The 20,677-nt window shown below is 36.4% G+C and overlaps 1 protein-coding gene across 2 annotated transcripts in view; it reads left to right on the forward strand.

Annotated features, from left to right (window-relative positions):
• Positions 1-20,677, forward strand: part of SPIDR (scaffold protein involved in DNA repair) — a 591,441-nt gene that overhangs the window by 22,588 nt on the left and 548,176 nt on the right. The window contains exons 3-5 of one of the 2 annotated variants that reach the window (XM_043963245.1): positions 1,251-1,320; positions 5,604-5,786; positions 16,369-16,538. In XM_043963245.1, coding sequence (XP_043819180.1) covers positions 1,251-1,320; positions 5,604-5,786; positions 16,369-16,538 — 423 coding nt within the window. The remainder of the gene's footprint in view (positions 1-1,250; positions 1,321-5,603; positions 5,787-16,368; positions 16,539-20,677) is intronic. The other variant, XM_043963251.1, reaches the window with a different exon arrangement.

A 20,677-nucleotide genomic window follows, 5' to 3' on the forward strand; every position in this document is an offset into this window, starting at 1 on the left:
TATAGTTAATTGAATATTTAGTATTTGTAACTGATAATTGGAATTCCATGTATAGTACATCTGATAACCTCCAGCCATCTCGAAGTTACAGAGTATTATGTTCGTGGAGCATCATAACATTTATATCCCTAAAACTCTGCTGAACATATTTTCATTCTGAATTCCTCAAGTACTGCAGGTTTTTAAGTAAGTTGGGTTCATTATGAATATGAGTTATTTTTTACATTATCGTACACAGAGTTTAAGATACTAAGCTTTCTTTTTGTTTGGATTATGAATAAACGGGAGTTTTCTGTATAAGAACTTTGAATTAAAGAATTTTAGGGCTGGAAGGGACCTATATGAGCATCTAGTTCGAGCCTTTCTTTTGCAGATAAGGAAATGGAGCCTTAAGAGAAGTGTGAAAGGAGAAGGAGCGAGCATTTATCAAGTGCCCGATACATTCCAGGCACTGTGCGAAGTACTTTATTGGTGTTATCTCCTTTGAGCCTCTCAGCAACCTTGGGAGGTAGATGCTATTAATATCCCCATTTTACAGTTATGGAAACTGAGACAGACAAATTAAGTGATTTGCCCAGGGTCACACACCTAGTAAGTATCTGAAACTGGATTTGAACTCAGGTCATCTCGACTTCAGGTCCAGTTTTCTATACATTTCACCACCTAGTTGCATCTGACTTGTTCTTAGTCTCATAGCTAGTGTTTTTTGTTTTTTTTAAATCAGTATATGGCATAATTGTGTCATGAACAATACTTCAATGGTTAAAAGTACTATTTTTGTTGTTGTTGTTGTTTTGGGGTTTTTTTGCGGGGCAGTGGGGGTTAAGTGACTTGCCCAGGGTCACACAGCTAGTAAGTGTCAAGTGTCTGAGGCCAGATTTGAACTCAGGTCCTTTTGAATCCAGGGCCGGTGCTTTATCCACTGCGCCACCTAGCTGCCCCCCAGGTTAGGATGTTTTTGATGAAGGCAGTGGATGTTTTATTACATTTTATTTTTGTTTTTGTTTTGTAGTATTTAAAAAAAAAATTGGGGGGGGTGAGGCTATTGGGGTTAAGTGACTTGCCCAGGGTCACACAGATAGTAAGTGTCAAGCATCTGAGGCTGGATTTGAACTCAGGTCCTCCTGAATACAGGACCAGTGCTTTATTCTCTGCGCCACCTAGCTGCCCCACAGTGGATGTTTTATGTAGTATTGTTGGCTCTTATTTATAGACACTTGATGTTCTCTCTTCTTACTTTTTGCCTACAGACTATTGACTTGTCCACTGAGATGGCTTTTATGAAGAAGCATCTTGAATCATCCTTCAGGTCTAAGCAAGGTAACTTTTTCTTCCTGACTTCACTGTGGTAAAAGGCCTCCTCTGACATCTCTTTATGATGAGTTCTTGAAGGATATGCCAATTAAAGTACAAGCTTAGGCAGGTCCTGTTAAACTAGGAAGGATTTGTGTGCAGGTTTAATAATGGAATTGACTGTCATCCTAGGCACCTGACCTATGTTCAGAGAGTTTCATCACCAGTGGTAGTGATGGATTGATACTTTTTTGGGGAGGTGGGGGTGCAGAGGCACATCAAGACCATCTATTAAAATTAGACTGTCTATTAAAATCAGAGAATAATGACAATCTGCTTTGGTTGAAGGATTATCCACACTCATGAAATCACAGATCTTTGCAGTCTTGGAGGTTCTTGGTGGAAGAGGTGACTTTCTTTGCTTAGACCTGCGGCCTGAAATAAATCTGTCTGAAAGCAAATGTTCCAGTCCTTGGCATTGTGCTTCTGGCACTCAGCTAGATCTAAATCTCAGAGATTTAGGGCAAAAAAAAAAAATTGAGGCATCATTATACATTCAGACCAACTTCATTCCCAACTTCTGGAATTCATATTGAGAGTAGTAGTCCTTAGAAACTGCAAAATTCAGTGAACATTTATTAAGAGCTTACTGTGTATACATTCTGGTAGTCACTGAATCTTCTAGTCTGAATCAGTTCTTTTGAGAAACACTGTATTCTATTACAACATAGTTGGATCATCTCAGGCAAAATCTAAGCAGTGCATGTTTACTGACTACTCCCTAGGGACAAGGCCTTATTTTCCCCACATGCAAACAGAAGATTAAAGCATGGTTCCTGCTCACAATGAGGGTATAATTTAATAGGTAAGATAGGAACTGTGGACTTAATAGCTACAATACAAAATTAGATAGGAGTGCAAAGTGCTATGAGACATAAGGAGAAATTTTATTTTCAGTCATGAAAAAATTTTTGATTATGTTTAGTGTACCCATATTAAGACAGAGAAGGGTACTTATATATTTTATAAAGGTTTTCATCAACAAAGGTAAAAAGAAGGATTTTCTGGTTAATTCTCACTTAAGCAAAAATCAGATTAATCAGGCTCTCAGTTTATATGCTGGTTAATCTGGATAATCAAGATTTCACTGTATATTTATGGAATACTTATCTCTGAGGAACTCAGTGTATGATTCATGACACTTCAGGTCTTGTGTCAGGGAAGCCTCTTAGTATTGTTATGAGATAAATATTTTTTCTTCCGTTTGTTTTTCAGAAATTAGGAATAAAAGTATTAAAGTAAGCAAAACTCCATAAACATTTTCCCCCTAGAAATGATTAGATAAAGTAATGGTGATTGTAGACTTTAGGTGTCTTGATTTCTTGACCTAATCTGTATTTCCTAGATAAGTGGTTATTGAAATTTTTCATCCCATTTTTAATCCTTCCAAGAGAGCAGAACCACTTTGTTATTATCTTTGTGTCTTTTTTCAGTGCTAAGGACAGTACTTGGTGTATAATAAATGCACTGAATAAAGAGTTGTGGAATGAATATCATTCTTATTCTCCCTTCCCAAAGCCTTCTTTCATCTCTAATGCTCCACATTACCTTTTCTAAATAGCTTTTGAGAAATAGTTTATCTCCCTCTAATCATTATTATGGAATTTAAAGGTTGGGAGTAAAGAATAGGGGAAGGGAATAAATATTTATATAGCATCTACTAAGTGCCAAGCACTGTGCTAAGCATTTTACAAATATGGATTTGAACTCTAGTCTTCCTGACTCCAGCTCTCCATTGCTCGATGTATTGCACCACCTAGCTGCCTCAGAGACAGCGTAGGGGTAACCAGAAATGAAGCAGCTGTCAACTCATTAGTCACATAGGTTAAGACTGCTGATAGTACCCAACCTTTACTGGCAGCTCCATGTTGGGGTGGGGAAGAGGTGGGTGTCTCTGTCACATCTTTTAGAGCTTAAACCTTCTTAAATTCTGATCTCTGGCATCCAGATCTCTGACTTTAAGTACATTGTACTGGACCTCAGGTTTTCTGATGTTTAATTCAGTAACAAATCCCTCACCTTCACTCAGCTCGATCAGAAAATCATAGTAAGATAGCCATGCCACTGACAATCACCATAGCTACATCCTTACTTTTTTGTCTTTCTGATTTCAGAATAAATCAGATCTTACCTGATTTGGTTTGATTAAGACTAGGACCAAGAGAAGGAATAGAAGGGGAAGTAGCCAGAGAGCAGGATGCAGTTAATTACGGAGAAGTACGTAAGGCATTGAATACAATTCTTCTCTTATCCTCTGAGAGATTACTTGTTAAATGCCTCCTAGCATCAGAGAATCACTTAGTTTTAGGCAGTAGACCAGGGGTACAAAGACGGGAAAAAAATAATATAATTCTTCTTGCTCTTAAGTAGCTGACAATCTGGAAAGGGGTTATAGGACACAACAAATACTTTGTACATTTCAGGGGAAAGGAGAGATCCAAAGTGCTACAGAGAAAGAAGAGAAAAACTCAACTGGGGAGGTTAAGAATTGAGTTTCATAACCAGCATTTTTGGAAAATATGGACAGAATGATTATTACTTTGTAGTTAATAGTTTTTCCCCCTTTTCTGGAATTTTAAAGCTTTTGTTTCAGAAGCTACCATTAACTATTTTATTGAGTCCACTACTGTAGGCAGGGTCCCAGTGTGATCATGAAATTGCACCAGAGGAAAGGCTCAAGAGGATTCATATCGTTAACAAATATTTATTGAGTGCCTCGTGAGCATTCTTGAAAATTATAGCCCCATAAGTCATTGTCATAAAATCCCTTTCTGAGTCCTTTGTCCATACTTCAGTAGCTTTGCTAGTCTTTTGTAACATTCTTGTATCAAATCTAAATCTTTATTTTGTATTTAAAAAATTTTATCACACGCTTAAATCTTAACAGAAATGAAGACTATGCAAATTACAGGCAATAGAGAAATCTCTCCAGTGCATAAACTTGGAATATTTTGCACTTTGATAAAAAGGAAAAACGATAACCCTTAATAAAGTCATAACAATAGTAACTTATTTGCCCTGTCCCTCCTTCCCTCTGATATCTTTTGATTCTATTCTTTTTCTTTAGTTCATAATTGAGATAAATATATTAGCTATTTTTCTTCAGATTTTCTAATGGTTTTATGTTTTAAATCATTGATACAGTTGGAATTTTTTTTTGGGGGGTGGTTGGTTTTGTTTGTTTTTCGAGGGGCAATGAGGGTTAAGTGACTTGCCCAGGGTCACACAGCTAGTAAGTGTCAAGTGTCTGAGGCCAGATTTAAACTCAGGTCCTCCTGAATCCAGGGCCAGTGCTTTATTCACTGTCCCACCTAGCTGCCCCCATACAGTTGGAATTTTTGTAGTACATGATGTGAAATATCATCTTAAATTAGATTTTTTTTCCCCACTGCTATCCATTTCCCCATAAATTTTATTAATTAGTGATTAATTTCCTAGTATCTTGTAATCTTGCATTTATCAAATGCTAACTTGGTTGTAATTTACATTGGTAGAGGCAATACCTATCCTGATGAATCAGATCCTTTGAAGTATTTTTAATTTTGGAGAATTTTGTCATCCTTTCCTCCCTAGAATTATAACTCAGTTCTTCCTTTAATTCCTTTTATGCTTTTTTTGGGGGGGGGGGCAGGGACGGGGCCTGATTTTAGTTCTTTTACTTTTTCCATATGTCTGTTCCATTTGTCTGATTTTTAGCTCTTGAGATTTCTTATATTTCTGATGCTGCTAAGGCTGTTACTTTGTTGATTTTCTTTTCCTGTGGTGTGTTTTCTCTTTTCTTATTTTTTAATATTTCTATTTTTATTTTATCATTCCTCTTCTTTTGTTTGTGCACCAACATTTTGGTGAGGATTGATTTTCATGTAAGAATTTCTAACAACTTTGTTTCTTTGCATTTCTTTTGCTAATTTTGAAGAGGAATCATGAGGAGCCAGACTTTATTGTGCTCTTTCACTCTATAATCTGCTTTTCCGTTCTCCCTCATCTTATTTTGTTTCTCTTACATGAAATTATTTGTTTTTTTGTTCTTGTAGTACATGGTGCACTGGGCAGATGACTTGATAAGGCATCTCATTTTTGAGAGCCTAGAGAGTGTATTGCTTATATTAGCCATTTAGTATTTGTTGAATTGAATCTTAAATATTCATGCTGTTAATAAACTGACATTGATAAAGTAATTAATTTTGATCAACAAACAGCTTATTTTGATTGATGTTTTTTCTGATGTCTTTTGTGTTTTCTGAAAATAGTAGCTTCTCCATTTGAAGCTTCAAAGGGACCACCTGACATCATATGGAGCTCCAGTGGGAGTGATCTCTCAGAAGAAGATAAAGAGATGCCTTGTCAGTCTCAGAAACATAAAAGACGTACTCCCCACATAGAGAGGAAGCATACTAGGAATAACTTAGGTTTGGATGACAGCAGCAGTGAAAGTAAGTTGATAGATTTTTAAGAAATTCAAGTTCTGTTGCATTTTTTTCTTCAGAACTGATAATAATGATATGATATGGTTTGACTAACTTGTGTTTTGGATAAATAATGTAATAATTAATGGGTAGAAGAAAGAACTTCTTGGTTTAATTCTGATAATGGTTTTTTTTTTAATTAATAAAGTTTTATTTTTTTTCCGTTACATGTAAAGATAGTTCTCAACCTTTGTTTATACAAGCTTTACAATTTCAGATTTTTCTCCCTCCCTCCCCTCCCTCCCCCCTCCCCTAGACAGCAGGTAATCTGATATAGGTTTTATATATATATACACACACACATAATAACATCAATCCTATTTCTGCATTAGTCATGTTATAAGAGAAAAAAAAATCAGAGCAATGATGGATAACCTCTAAATAGAAAAAAAAACAACAGCATCAAAAACAAAAGAAATAGTATGGTTCATTTAGCATCTATACTCTGTAGTTCTTTTTTTTTTCCCCTGGATTTGGAGATCCTCTTCCATCACGAGTTCCCTGGAATTCTTCTGTGCCATTGCATTGGTGAGAAGAATATAGTCCATCACAGTAGATCAACACTTAATGTTGATGTTACTGTGTACAATGTTCTTCTAGTTCTGCTCATCTCACTCATCATCAGCCCACGCAAGACCCTCCAGGTTTCTCTGAACTCCTCCTGCTCATCATTTCTCATAGCACAATAGTATTCCATTGTATTCATATACCACAACTTGTCCAGCCACTCCCCAATTGATGGGCACCCCCTCAACTTCCAATTCTTTGCCACCACAAAAGAGCAGCTATAAATATTTTTGTACATGTGGGTCCCTTTCCCCCTTCCATGATCTCTTTGGGAAAAAGACCCAAAAGTGGTATTGCTGGGTCAAAGGGTATGCACAGCTTTATAGCCCTTTGGGCATAATTCCAAATGACTCTCCAGAATGGTTGGATCAGTTCACAGCTCCACCAACAATGGATTAGTGTTCCAATTTTCCCACAGCTTCTCCAACATTTATTATTTTCCTTTTTTGTCATTTTAGCCAATCTGATAGGTGTCAGGTGGTACCTCAGAGTTGTTTTTATTTGCATCTCTCTAATCATTAGAGATTTAGAGCATTTTTTCATATGGGAATAGATAGCTTTGGTTTCTTCATCAGAAAACTGCCTGTTCATATCCTTTGACCATTTCTCAATTGGGGAATGACTTGGGTTCTTATAAATTTGATTTAGTTCCCTATATATTTTAGAGATGAGGCCTTTATCAGAAGTACTGGCCTCAAAAATTGTTTCCCAGCTTTCTGCCTCCCTTCCAATTTTGGATGCATTGCTTCTGTTTGTACAAAAATTTTTTAATTTAATGTAATCAAAATCATCCACTTTGCATTTTATAATATACTCTATCTCTTGTTTGGTTGTAAACTGTTTTCCTTTCCAAAGATCTGAAAGGTAGACTATTCCTTTCTCTCCTAATTTACCTATGGTATTACCTCTTATGTCTAAATTGTGTATCCATTTTGACCTTATTTTAGTATAAGGTGTGAGATGTTGGTCTATGCCTAATTTCTGCCATACTATCTTCCAGTTTTCCCAGCAGTTTTTGTCAAATACTGAGTTCCTATCCCAGAAGTTGGAGTCTTTGGGTTTATCAAATACTACATTACTGGTGTCATTTACTACTGCATTTCCTGAGTCTAGCCTATTCCATTGATCTACCACTCTATTTTCTAGCCAGTACCATATAGTTTTGATGACTGCTACTTTATAGTAGAGCTCCAGGTTTGGTACTGCTAACCCACCTTCCTGTGAATTTTTTTTCATTATTTCCCTGGATATTCTTGATTTTTTGTTTTTCCAGATGAATTTTGTTATTATTCTTTCTAGCTCTATAAAATAATTTTTAGGTAGTCTGATTGGTATGGCACTGAATAAGTAAATTAATTTAGGCAGTATTGTCATTTTTACTATATTAGCTCTGCCTATCCATGAGCAATTGATATCTTTCCAATTATTTAGATCTGATTTGATTTGTGTGAAGAGTGTTTGGTAGTTGTGTTCATAGAGTTCCTGGGTTTGTCTTGGCAAGTAGACTCCCAAGTATTTCATATTATCTACCGTTACTTTAAATGGAATTTCTCTTTCTCTCTTTTTTTTTTTTTAATGTATGAGGTATTTTATTTTTTCCGTTACATGTAAAGATAGTTCTCAACTTTTGTTTATACATGCTTTACAATTTCAGATTTTTCTCCCTCCCTCCCCTCCCTCCCCTCCCTCCCCCCTCCCCTAGACAGCAGGTAATCTGATATAGGTTATATCTATATATCTCTATACATATACATATATATATATATATATATACACATAATAATTTATTTTTTTTTTTTTTATTTTTTTTTTTATTTTTTTATTTTTTTTTTTTGAGATATTTTATTTTTTCCGTTACATGTAAAGATAGTTCTCAACTTTTGTTTATACATGCTTTACAATTTCAGATTTTTCTCCCTCCCTCCCTCCCCTCCCTCCCCCCTCCCCTAGACAGCAGGTAATCTGATATAGGTTATATCTATATATATCTATACATATACATATAGATATATATATACACACACATATATATACACATAATAACATTAATCCTATTTCTGCATTAATCCTGTTACAAGAGAAAGAATCAGAGCAGTGATGCAAAACCTCAAAAGAGAAAAAAAAAAACAACAGCACCCAAAACAAAAGAAATTAATATGGTTCAATCAGCATCTATACTCCACAGTTCTTTCTTTCTTTTTTTTTCTTGGATTTGGAGATCCTCTTCTATCATGAGTTCCCTGGAACTCTTCTGTACCATTGCATTGGTGAGAAGAATATAGTCCATCACAGTAGGTCAACACTCAATGTTGATGATACTGTGTACAATGTTCTTCTGGTTCTGCTCATCTCACTCATCATCAGCTCATGTAAGACCCTCCAGGTTTCTCTGAACTCTTCCTGCTCATCATTTCTTACAGCACAATAGTATTCCATTGTATTCATATACCACAACTTGTCCAGCCATTCCCCAATTGATGGGCACCCCCTCAACTTCCAATTCCTTGTTGGTCATGTATAGAAATGCTGATGATTTATGTGGATTTATTTTATATCCTGCTACTTTGCTAAAGTTGTTAATTGTTTCAAGTAATTTTTGACTTGATTCTCGAGGATTCCTTAAGTATACCATCATATCATCTGCAAAGAGTGATAGTTTTGTTTCCTCCTTGCCTATTCTAATTCCTTTAATTCCTTTCTCTTCTCTGATTGCTAAAGCTAACATTTCTAGGACCATATTAAATAATAGGGGTGATAATGGACATCCCTGTTTCACCCCTGATCTTATTGGGAAGGCCTCTAATTTATCTCCATTGCATAAAATACTTGCTGATGGCTTTAGGTAGATACTGTTTATTATTCTAAGGAAAGCTCCCCCTATTCCTAAACTCTCTTTTTTTTTTTATTAGGAATGGGTGCTGTACTTTGTCAAAAGCTTTCTCTGCATCTATTGAGATAATCATATGAATTTGGTTAGTTTTCTTATTGATGTGGTTGATTATGTTAATAGTTTTCCTAATGTTGAACCAGCCCTGCATTCCTGGTATAAATCCCACCTGGTCATAGTGTATTATCCTGGTGATCACTTGCTGTAATCTCCTTGCTAATATCTTATTTAAGATTTTAGCATCAATATTCATTAGGGAAATTGGTCTATAATTTTCTTTCTCTGTTTTTGCTTTGCCTGGTTTTGGTATCACCACCATATTTGTGTCATAAAACGAATTTGGTAGAACTCCTTCTTCACCTGTTTTTCCAAATAATTTGTATAATATTGGAATTAATTGTTCTTTAAATGTTTGGTAAAATTCACCCGTAAACCCATCTGGCCCTGGGAATTTTTTCTTAGGGAGTTCATTAATGGCTTGTTCAATTTCTTTTTCTAATATGGGTTTATTTAAGGATTTTACTTCTTCTTCAGTTAACCTGGGCAGTTTGTATTTTTGTAAATATTCATCCATTTCATTTAGATTGTCAAATTTATTGGCATACAGTTGGGCAAAATAATTCCTAATTATTGATTTAATTTCCACTTCATTGGTGGTAACATCACCCTTTTCATTCTTGATACTGGTAATTTGGTTTTCTTCTTTCTTTATTTTAATCAAATTAACCAATATTTTATCTATTTTATTGGTTTTTTCATAAAACCAGCTCTTAGTTTTATTGATTAATTCTATAGTTTTTTTGCTTTCAATCTTATTAATTTCTCCTTTAATTTTCAGGATCTCTAATTTAGTGTCTAATTGGGGATTTCTAATTTGTTCTTTTTCTAGCTTTTTAAGTTGCATGCCCAATTCATTAATCTCCTCTTTCTCTTTTTTATTCATGTAAGCATTTAGAGCTATAAATTTTCCCCTAAGCACTGCTTTGGCTGCATCCCATAGATTTTGGTATGTTGTCTCATTATTGTCATTCTCTTGGATAAAGTTATTGATTGTTTCTATGATTTCTTGTTTGGTCCATTCATTCTTTAGAATGAAATTATTTAGTTTCCAATTGATTTTCATTCTACTTTTCCCTGGCTCTTTCTTACATGTAATTTTTATTGCATCATGATCTGAGAAGGATGCATTTGCTATTTCTGCCTTTCTACATTTGACTATGATGTTTTTGTGCCCTAATACATGGTCAGTTTTTTAAAATGTGCCATGTACTGCTGAGAAAAAGGTATGTTCCTTTCTATCCCCATTCAATTTTCTCCAGACATCTATCATGTCTAACTTTTTTAGTAATCTATTCACCTCTTTCACTTCTTTCTTATTTATTTTTTGGCTAGATTTATCTAATTCTGAGAGGGGGAGATTCAGATCCCCCACTAGTATAGTATTACTGTCTAATTCCTCTTGTAAGTCAGTTAACTTCTCCTCTAAGAACTTGGATGCTATACCACTTGGCGCATACATATTTAATATTGATATTACTTCATTATCTATAGTACCTTTAAGTAAGATGTAATTTCCTTCCTTATCTCTTTTAATGAGATCTATTTTTGCTTGCACTTTGTCTGAGATAAGGATTGCTACCCCTGCCTTTTTTACTTTAGCTGAAGCATGATATATTCTGCTCCAGCCTTTTACCTTTACTCTGTGTATATCTCTCTGCTTCAGATGTGTTTCTTGTAAACAGCATATTGTAGGGTTCTGGTTTTTAATTCACTCTGCAATTCGCTTCCGTTTTATAGCAGAGTTCATCCCATTCACATTTGAAGTTATTATTACTGACTGTCTATTCCCCTCCATTCTATTTACCCCCTTTGTACTTTTCCCACCTTCTTTCACCCTATTCCTCCTCACCGACATTTTACTTCTTACCCCTGCCTCCCCCGATCTGCCCTCCCTTTTTATCACCCCCCTCTCTTTTCTTTACCCTTTTCTCCCTTGCTTTTGTCCTCCCTTCTATCAGTCCCCCCCTTTCCCTTCCCCTTTTGCGTCCCTAAAGAATGAGTTAAGTTTCTTTATCCCAATGAACGTATATGTTATTCCCTCTTTGAGTCAAATCTAATGAGAATAGGGTTGAAACAATGTTCCCCCCTCCTTTCTTTCCCTCTATTGTAATAGGTTTTTTTTCCACCTCTTCATATGATATAATTCATCCCATTCCACCTTCTCTTTCCTCTCCTCCCCATAGACTCCCTTTTTAGCCACTTAATTCTTTTGTATCATCACATCAAAGACAATTTATATTTTATACCCTCTATGTAAAGTCTTTCTCTCTGCCCAAATACATTTACATTTCTTAAGAGTTATGAGTATTATCTTCTTGTGTAGGGATATAAACAGTTTAACCTAATGGGGTAACCTTTTTTTTTCCTCCTCTGTTTACCTTTTTAAACTTCTCTTGAGTCTTGTATGCTGAGATCGAATTTTCTATTCAGTTCTGGACTTTTCACCAGGAAAGATTGAAAGTCCCCAATGTCATTAAATGTCCATCTTTTCCCCTGAAAGAAAATGCACATTTTTGCTGGGTAATAGATTCTCAGCTGCAATCCAAGCTCCTTTGCCTTCCGGAATATCATATTCCAAGCCTTGCGGTCCTTTAATGTTGAAGCTGCCAGGTCCTGAGCAATCCTGACTGTGGCTTCATGATATTTAAATTGCTTCTTTCTGGCTGCTTGGAGTATTTTCTCCTTCACCTGATAATTCTGGAATTTGGCTACAATATTCCTTGGAGTTTTCCTTTTGGGGTCTCTTTCAGGAGGTGATCGGTGGATTCTTTCAAAGATGATTTTATCCTCTGATTCTATGATATCAGGGCAGTTCTCCTTAATAATTTCCTGGAATATGGTGTCTAGATTCTTTTTCTGGTCATGGCTTTCAGGCAGTCCAATGATTCTCAAATTGTCTCTCCTCGATCTGTTTTCCAGATCAGTTGTCTTTCCAATGAGGTATTTCACATTTTCTTCTATTTTTTCATTTTTTTTATTCTGCTTGACTGACTCCTGGTATCTCATGGATTCCTTATCTTCCAACTGTCCCACTTTAATTTTTAAGGCATTGTTTTCTTCAGTGAGATTATGCACCTTTTTTCCCATTTGGCCAAATGAATTTTTTAAGGCTTTGTTTTCTTCAGTGAAATTATGTGCTTCCTTTTCCAAGCTACTGATTCTTTTTTCATAGTTTTCTTGTTTTGCTTTCATTTCTCTCCCCATTTTTTCTTCTACCTCGCGCAATTGATTTTTAAAATCCTTTTTGAGCTCTTCCAGGAAGGCTTTTTGTTCTTGAGACCAATTCACCTTCCCTCGTGAGACTTCAGATGTAGGCAATTTGAGGCTATTGTCCTCATCTGAGTTTGTGTTGGCTTCTTCCCTATTGATACAGAAGCTCTCAATGGAGAGGGCTCTTTTTTGCTTCTTACTCATTATTGCAGCTTATCTATTTATTTTTTAAGCTGAGGTCTGCTCTGGGGGCACCAGGGACTCTGTTTTGGGCTTCTTGTGCAGGGGTATAGGTGCTGTGTGACCGGGTTTTTACTCTGAGGCCTTTATGGTGTGTGGAGATCCCCAACCCTGCACTTCCTGTCTGATTGTGCTCGGCCAGCCAGGCGCTGGACGGCAGCGTCTGATCCTGCCTGACCCGTTCGTGGCCCTCTTGGCTGGTTCAGGTAGGTTTTTCCACTGTTCTTCTTGGCCACCAGATTTTTGAACCAGGTTCCAGGGGCCTCAGTTGTTTGGCTGTGGCCCGCAGCTCCTGCTGACTTGCCCTGACCCCCTCGGCGCTGGGTTGCTGCCCTGCGCTGGGCCTCCCTTTTGCCCGAGTCAGACCGACCTTTTCCTGAAGTCTTCTAAATTATCTCTGGTTGGAGGACTGTGTCTCTCTGTCTCTTTGCAGGTTCTGTAGTTTCAGAATCCGTCCAGAGGCTTGATTTAATGTTCGTTTTGAGGGAACAGAAGGAGAGCTCAGGCAGCTTGCTGCTTCCTCTCCGCCATCTTGGCTCTGCCCTTCACTATAACCTAATCTTAAAAGTGTCAGAGGCAGGATTTGAAACCAGGCCTTCCTGTCTCTAACTATAGCACTAAGCTATATTGCTTTTCTCTTCCCTGTTCCACCAACTCTCTCTCATAGATGTGGATAAGGGATGAATTTGTCATCAGCTGTGATGGATCATATTATAAAAGACAAAATAGACTATATAAAAATAAAAAGCTTTGGAGGCAGCTAGATGGCGCAGTGGTTAAAGCACTGGCCCTGAATTCAGGAGTACCTGAGTTCAAATCCAGCCTCAGATACTTGACATTTAATAGCTGTGTGACCCTGGGCAAGTCACTTAACTCCCATTGCCTACCCAAAAATAAATAAATAAATAAATAAAAAATAAAAAGCTTTTATATAGATAAAACAGATACAGTTAGAATAAGAAGAATGACGGTGATTAGGGAGAAAATGATGCTGTAAGTCACAATGAATATGAAAAATTCATTGAAATATGAGATTTATATGAAATAATACAATGAGCAAAGCAGAAGCAAAAGAAAGATACACTCTACTGTCACAGCTATGTAAATGCAGACAACTTTAAATGACAACAAAACTATCAGAAATATTGGGTAGTTTCTCATTTGCCTAGGAGATAGATACTTGGGAACCTGCAACCTCAGCTTTCTTGGAGCACAGCCAAGAACTAGAAAGTAAGCAAAAGAGACTGTTGAAATAATTATGTACTTCAGGTAGTATGCCTAAGGCCATCACTCAGACTTTTATTGTTTTGTAATTTTCACAGTGTTAGCAACCTTGATTTTCTGGTTTCTTAAATTTAGTACTTTTGAGGCAGCACATCAGAATGGTGGAGAGCTGAAACAGTATAGAGGTACTGATTGAACAAGTAAGAGAAGATAGCAAAAGAAAATTCAGGAAAAACTACTATCTTACTGTAAAGACTAATAATTGAGGGCCATGATATTGACCCCCAACTCATCAGGAAAAGGTTAAATCATGTTCAGTATACTTTCTTATCCTTAACAAAGTATATAGTTACGTTTTTTGGATTCAGTAAAAAATGACTAAAGTGCATTTTGCTACTTAAAAGAGTCAATTTTATTTTTCTGGAAAAGCCAGAAACTTCCTCTCACCAGTAACAGTAGTCTTAGAGAGGTACCTAGAGAACTGATAAATTAAGTGATTTGCCCATGGTCAGACTTATCAGAGGCAAGATTTAAAGTCTGATTCTCCTGTCTCTTAAGGCCGGATCTTTATCCACTACACCATGCTATCTCTCCATGTGAAATATATTCTTCTTTGAAATTAATAGATTATAACAATTATCTACACTATTCAGGTCATGGTGACTGTTCTTCTGGGTCCTTTGCTTATTTTCCCTCTTTTCTTGGGGAGTTTAGCCCTTGCTTCACCATTCTCTTCTCCTCCCCAATTTCTGCCTTACACTAGGAGACTTCAACAACTATGTTGATGCGCTTTTAAACTCCTTAATTTCCCATTTCCTCAGTCTCCTTAAATCCATGACTTGCTCCTTCACTCTACTTCAGCCATATACAAAATGATCACACCATGGATTTCACCATTAATCACAAGTTTTCCAATTCCTTAATCAAAAACTTTGATCTTCTTTGTGATCATATCCTCCAATCATTTCATCTGTCACTATGTCTTATCCTTCTTAAAATATTCTTCACTCTTATGACTTCCAGTGGTTCCATCCCTTCTGTAGTTTCTTAGGCCATTATTCTAATCCCAACTTCATTTTTCTCCCTTCCTAGTCTCAACCATATAGTTAACCATCTTAACTCCATACTATCATCACTCTCAAATACCTCACTCCCTTGGCCTATTGTCACTTACCCCTCACCAAACCCCAGACCTGGGCTTGCAGCTTTGGTGTTATACTTAGTTTCCTCATTCTCCTTTACCTTACATATCTAATCATTTGCCAGATTTTGCTGTTTCAAAACAAAATTGAATTTTACATTTTCAGCATCAATGTAATATCATGTTTGTTTTTCTGTAATAGCACTCACATTGTAATTTGCAGTTTTAAAAGTGATCTTTGACATTTTCAGGTATGTAAATTGGAGTTACATTTCTCAGTTTAAATACTTTTTCATGCAGTTGTTGATAATTTGTGTCTTTCCTTTTGGAAACCCCTGTTCCCAAATATCCTTTGATTAACTGATCAATAGATTATATGTTTTATTTAGGTTTTCTGAATTCCTTTAGGATATTCTATGGAAAGAAAATAGCAATTGAGGTTTTCCTGTCTTAGAAGAAACTTGGGAAGATTTGGGATCATAACCATAAAAGTCATCTGTTCCAACCCCTTCATTTAACAGATGAACAAATTGAGGCTTATAGAAATTAAGTGACTTGCCCCAGATTACTCAGGGAGTAAATGGCAGAGTAAAGATTCAAATTCTAGTCTTGTAACTCCAAGTTCAGCATTCTTTCCCTACTACTTCTCAGTCTTGGCTGTGTGCCACATGGGGTGACTCAGGGTATGTGTGTTGACCCCTATTATGACTCTTGACACATAGCTTCTTCCCCTATTTCACCTTGTTTTTGTTCTGTGGCAAGTGTCTTGAGTATTCTTAAGTAGCTTCTGAATACTTTTTGTCATGTTTGAGTGACTTACGTGTTATTTGAAAGATTAAATATCTAGTTTTAATTTAAGGAAGTTTTGCAAAGATCATGCCCAGTTAGACTTCACTTACTACATCTGTGATTTCTTTGGAGTAGAGAACTCTTAGAAAATTACTTCTGTGGGTCTATATCAGCATCTTAGATCATTTGAATTGCCTGGATCACTGAGAGCTGTAGTGATTTGTCCAAGGTTACACAGCCAGTATTCAGTAAAAGCAGTGCTTGAACCTGTGTCCTCTTGATTCTAGGCCAGCTCTTTTTCCATGCTGTGTTCATTGGTGTTATAGGAAATTACTACTTTAGCTCATTCCTCAGAGTTGAATAAAATCTGTGTGGATATTTATGGGGTAGAGTTACAGTTCATTGTAATTTAATGTAATTTGTGTTGTCAGGTGAGCCTCGATTCATTGACTGGGAGAATGATAGTGATAGTAAAGAAGATGTTGGTAATGAATGTCCTGAATTTGGAGAAGATGAGAATGCTGTGGAAATATCAGACTGCATTTCCTGTGCAAGTAGCAGTCCTCAGACTAGTGAGGAGAGAGAGCTTGACTTTTCTCAAGTAAGTATATTTTTCAGTTTAATATTGGAATATGAATTATTTCTTTTTTGAAGAATCAGTATACTTAATTTTCTGTCTCTGTGTTTGTTGATGAGTAAATTCTCAGTGCTCCCCACCCCTACCTCCACTCTCCTTTTGGAGTTAGAATTTAAGTTCTTTTGTTCCTCCTGAGTTCTACATGGTTTAAATCTAAAGAAACTGGGGAAATAAGAAAAGGCCTTACTATATTCAGCCTGGGGAGCCAAGACCTTTGCAGGATGTTTGGAACCCAAATTCTTACTTGTAACATTGATCCAACTGTATTTAAGTAAGTTATTGACCAGGTATGAGCCTATTCCCCTAAAGGTGAAATGCAATTTAAGTGCTTCACATTTCCTCTTCACGTAGCAGATTAATCAGAAATTGGGGCAAAACCCAAATTTCTTCATGGATGCTAGTAGAAATAAACTCCTTTATTAATAGTTGAACTGACTTTTTCTAAATTCAGATATCAATACAGACGAACAGCTTTTAAGAAAGAATCACAAAAATTCAACAGAGGAGCTGACTGACAATGGGAAAGAATCTTAGAATCACCAAATTTCAGAATTGTAAAGAACCTCAACAACCATTTAACCTGGAAAATAATCTTTTTCTACAACATACAGGAAAAATAGCTATCGTTTTTTTTCCAGGCTAAATATCTCCTGTCCCTTCAAATCCTCATATGGCCTACATGAGGCATTTTACCACCCTGATTTCTTTCTTCATCTTATTACTGTCCTTTGTAAAATGTGGTACCTAAATCTAAGCACAGGACTCCTGATGTGAATTGGTCAGGACAGAGTACATGTGGATTTTCCTTCCTATGCCTAGACATTGTGGCTCTCTCAATTCATCTCAAGATTATTAGCTTCCTTTGCTACTACAACACACTCTTTGTTGACTCCTCATGAGCTTGTAGTCTATTAAGACTATTAGATCTTTTCCTGATGAACTTCTCTATTTCTATACCTTTCCTATCTTAATATTTATGAGGTTGATTTTTTTTAAACTTGAGGATAATACTTTACATTTATTCCTTTAAATTTCATTTCATTAGATTTGTCAAGAACTTTTGCATTGTGTTTCCACCCTCATTTTGTTACTGTTCTTTCCCAACTTTGTGTAATCTGAAGATTTCATGAGCTTTTATCTTTGTGCATAATCATTCAGCCAATTTTGTGTAGTCCATTTGATTACACTGTTGTCTAGCCCTCCGCTCTCCTTCTTTTCCAAAAGAATAATATGAAAAATGCTCAATGTGTTGACAAAATCTGGGAAACTATTTAGCATTCCCTTTATCTACAAGTCTAGAGACCATCTCATAAAAGGGAATAAATTTAACCTAGTCTGTTCTTGATGAAGGTATGCTAGCTCTGTATGATTGCTGCTTTGTTTTCTAGCCTCTTACGAACCATCTCTTTAGTAATAAATTCTAGAATTTTGGTAAGAAGGGAGGTCAAGCTCATTGGTCTATGTTGTATACTGTTCTATTGTTTTTGGGTTTTTGTTTGTTTGTTTTGCAGGGCAATGAGGGTTAAGTGACTTGCCCAGGGTCACACAGCTAGTAAGTGTCAAGTGTCTGAGTTCAGATTTGAACTCAGTTCCTCCTGAATCCAGTACCGGTGCTTTATCCATACTGTTCTCTTTTTTAAAAAGTTCTATACTGTTATGTTTTTTAAAAATTAAAGCTTTGTTTTGTCTCTCCTGTTCTCCACCATTTTCAGGTTTCACTACTAGTGACTTGCTATTCATATCTTCCCTTTTTTTTCACTACCTAAGGATGTAGTTCATCTCAGCTTGATGATTTAAACTCATCCAAAGTGTCTTTGTATTTTCTTATTATTTCCTTATTTGTCTTGGCTATAAATTCCTAATTAGGAATTTTTATTTGATTCTTTCTGGTCTGATGTTTGTTCACTTTGCTAGAGAAACCAAGAAGCAAAATGAGTTGCATAGCTACTTCTTGCCAAGTCATGAGTTATCATTACCTTACTCTTCTGAACAGTGGCCCTATCACTTTTCTGATCCTTGAGTTTTCCCAGTATTGTTTTTTTAAAACAACCAAAAAACCCCAACCCAAATCCTCAAGCCCTTTTGTACTTAAGCTTTCCTTATTCTGAGTTTGAACATTCCTAACATTTGTCTTTCAGAACGGTTCCATTCTTTTGTATCCATGGTCTGTCCCAGCTTCTGTCTGCTTTGTGTGTCTTTTAAAATTCTGGGCTGGCCGGTGAGTTCCCTGTGCATTCACTCTGGTCTCTTTAGACATATCCCTTTTTTATTCATTGTTAGAATTATTCTTTATATCTTCAGAATTGATTATTGAGAACTCCCTATCCATCCTTTCTGAGCTGACTTCCCCTTTGGAAGTTCAGTCTGTGGAATCCTAACTCTGAGCACTTTGAAATCTGCTTTTCTAAAATCTAGGATCCGTGTCAATCCATTCCCCTCTTTCCTCTCCTCCACTTTTTCTTATTTTCTTAGTGTTATTTTCTCCAGTATTTTCTTAGTGTTGCTGGTCATCCTCAGCTGATCTGGAGTTTTAGCTCTCCTGATCTGTGACTATGGCTAATGTTTTTATTTCCATCCTTCATTCTGTCCTTGTTTTCCATCTTCTGTAGCTGCCTTTTAAAGACCTGGATTGGCTTCTGAAGTGAAATTTGAACTCAGGTCTTCCTGACTTCAGGGCCTAGTGCTATATTCACTACACCACCTAGCTGCCTATAGATGAAGAGAGGTGGTGCTGACAGCTGATAAATGGCAGAGTTGGGCGTGGACTTCAGGCTGGTTTTCTTCTTGCTTTACTGGGTCATGCACTGAAAGTCATGTATTTTTAAATTATTTGTGGCTAGGCTATGATTTCTAAAATTATTGCTCCTTATATATTAATTGCTATTTATATAATAATGGCTATTGGAGGCCGGGACTCTAGCTTCCTTATGACTTGCAGCAGGACATTATATATTCCGTTGTATTGTACTTAGGTCTTCACTTACAAATTAGAAACAATAGCTCTGGGAATCCTAGATTATCAATGGAAGATTGGACTGTAGAGATTATTTAGTCCTCTCTTTTCATTTTTACTAAATAGGAATCTGGATTCCAGACAGTGGGGTGGTTAAGGTCACACAGCGAGAATTTAGGATTTAGATTCGGCTCTCTTGCTACTGTCTCCTGTGGTTTCTGTTTTGCCATATATCCTCTCTGCTTTCATGTCATGAGTCTGTTGTAAGAGTATATGACGTAATACTTAAAACAGGGGTTCTTAGCCTGAGACCCATGAACTTTCTTTTTAAAAAATTATTTTGAAAATTGTATTTTGGGATGGTTAGTTTTCTTTGTAATCCTATGTATTTTATTTTATGCTTGTGAAAACATTATTCAGGGGGCAGCTAGATGGCGCAGTGGATAGAGCACTGGCCCTGGAGTCAGGAGGACCTGAGTTCAAATGCAGCCTCAGGCACTTAACACTTACTAGCTGTATGACCCTAGGCAAGTCACTTAACCCCAATTGCCTCACCCAAAAAAACCCCACAACAACCCCCCCCACACACACACACAAACGTTATTCAGAGAAAGAGACCATAGACTTTACCAGACTACCAAAGGAGTCCATGACACAAAAAAGGTAATCTCATTTTAACCCTATTCGTACACCTTAGCATTGCGACTGTAGGTCTATTTGGAACCTGACCCAGGAGGGATGGTTATTGAAGTAACAAACAGTTCTACTTCACAGACTTCAAGAAGAACATCATAGTGGGCTCTGTTACACAGCTGATAGATGCCTGAACTTTTTTTTTTTACATATAAGGTATTTTATTTTTTCCGTTACATGTAAAGATAGTTCTCAACTTTTGTTCATACAAGCTTTACAATTTCAGATTTTTCTCCCTCCCTCCCCTCCCTCCCCCCTCCCCTAGACAGCAGGTAATGTGATATAGGTTATATCTATATACATATACATATATATATATCTATATCTATACACACACATATATATATCCATAATAACATTAATCCTATTTCTGCATTAATCCTGTTATAAGAGAAAAAATCAGGGCAGTAATGCAAAACCTCAAAATAGAAAAAAAAAAACAGCACCCAAAACAAAA

This window comes from Dromiciops gliroides, chromosome 1, assembly GCF_019393635.1.
Source record: "Dromiciops gliroides isolate mDroGli1 chromosome 1, mDroGli1.pri, whole genome shotgun sequence".
In the NCBI taxonomy this organism is placed as follows: Eukaryota; Metazoa; Chordata; class Mammalia; order Microbiotheria; family Microbiotheriidae; genus Dromiciops; species Dromiciops gliroides.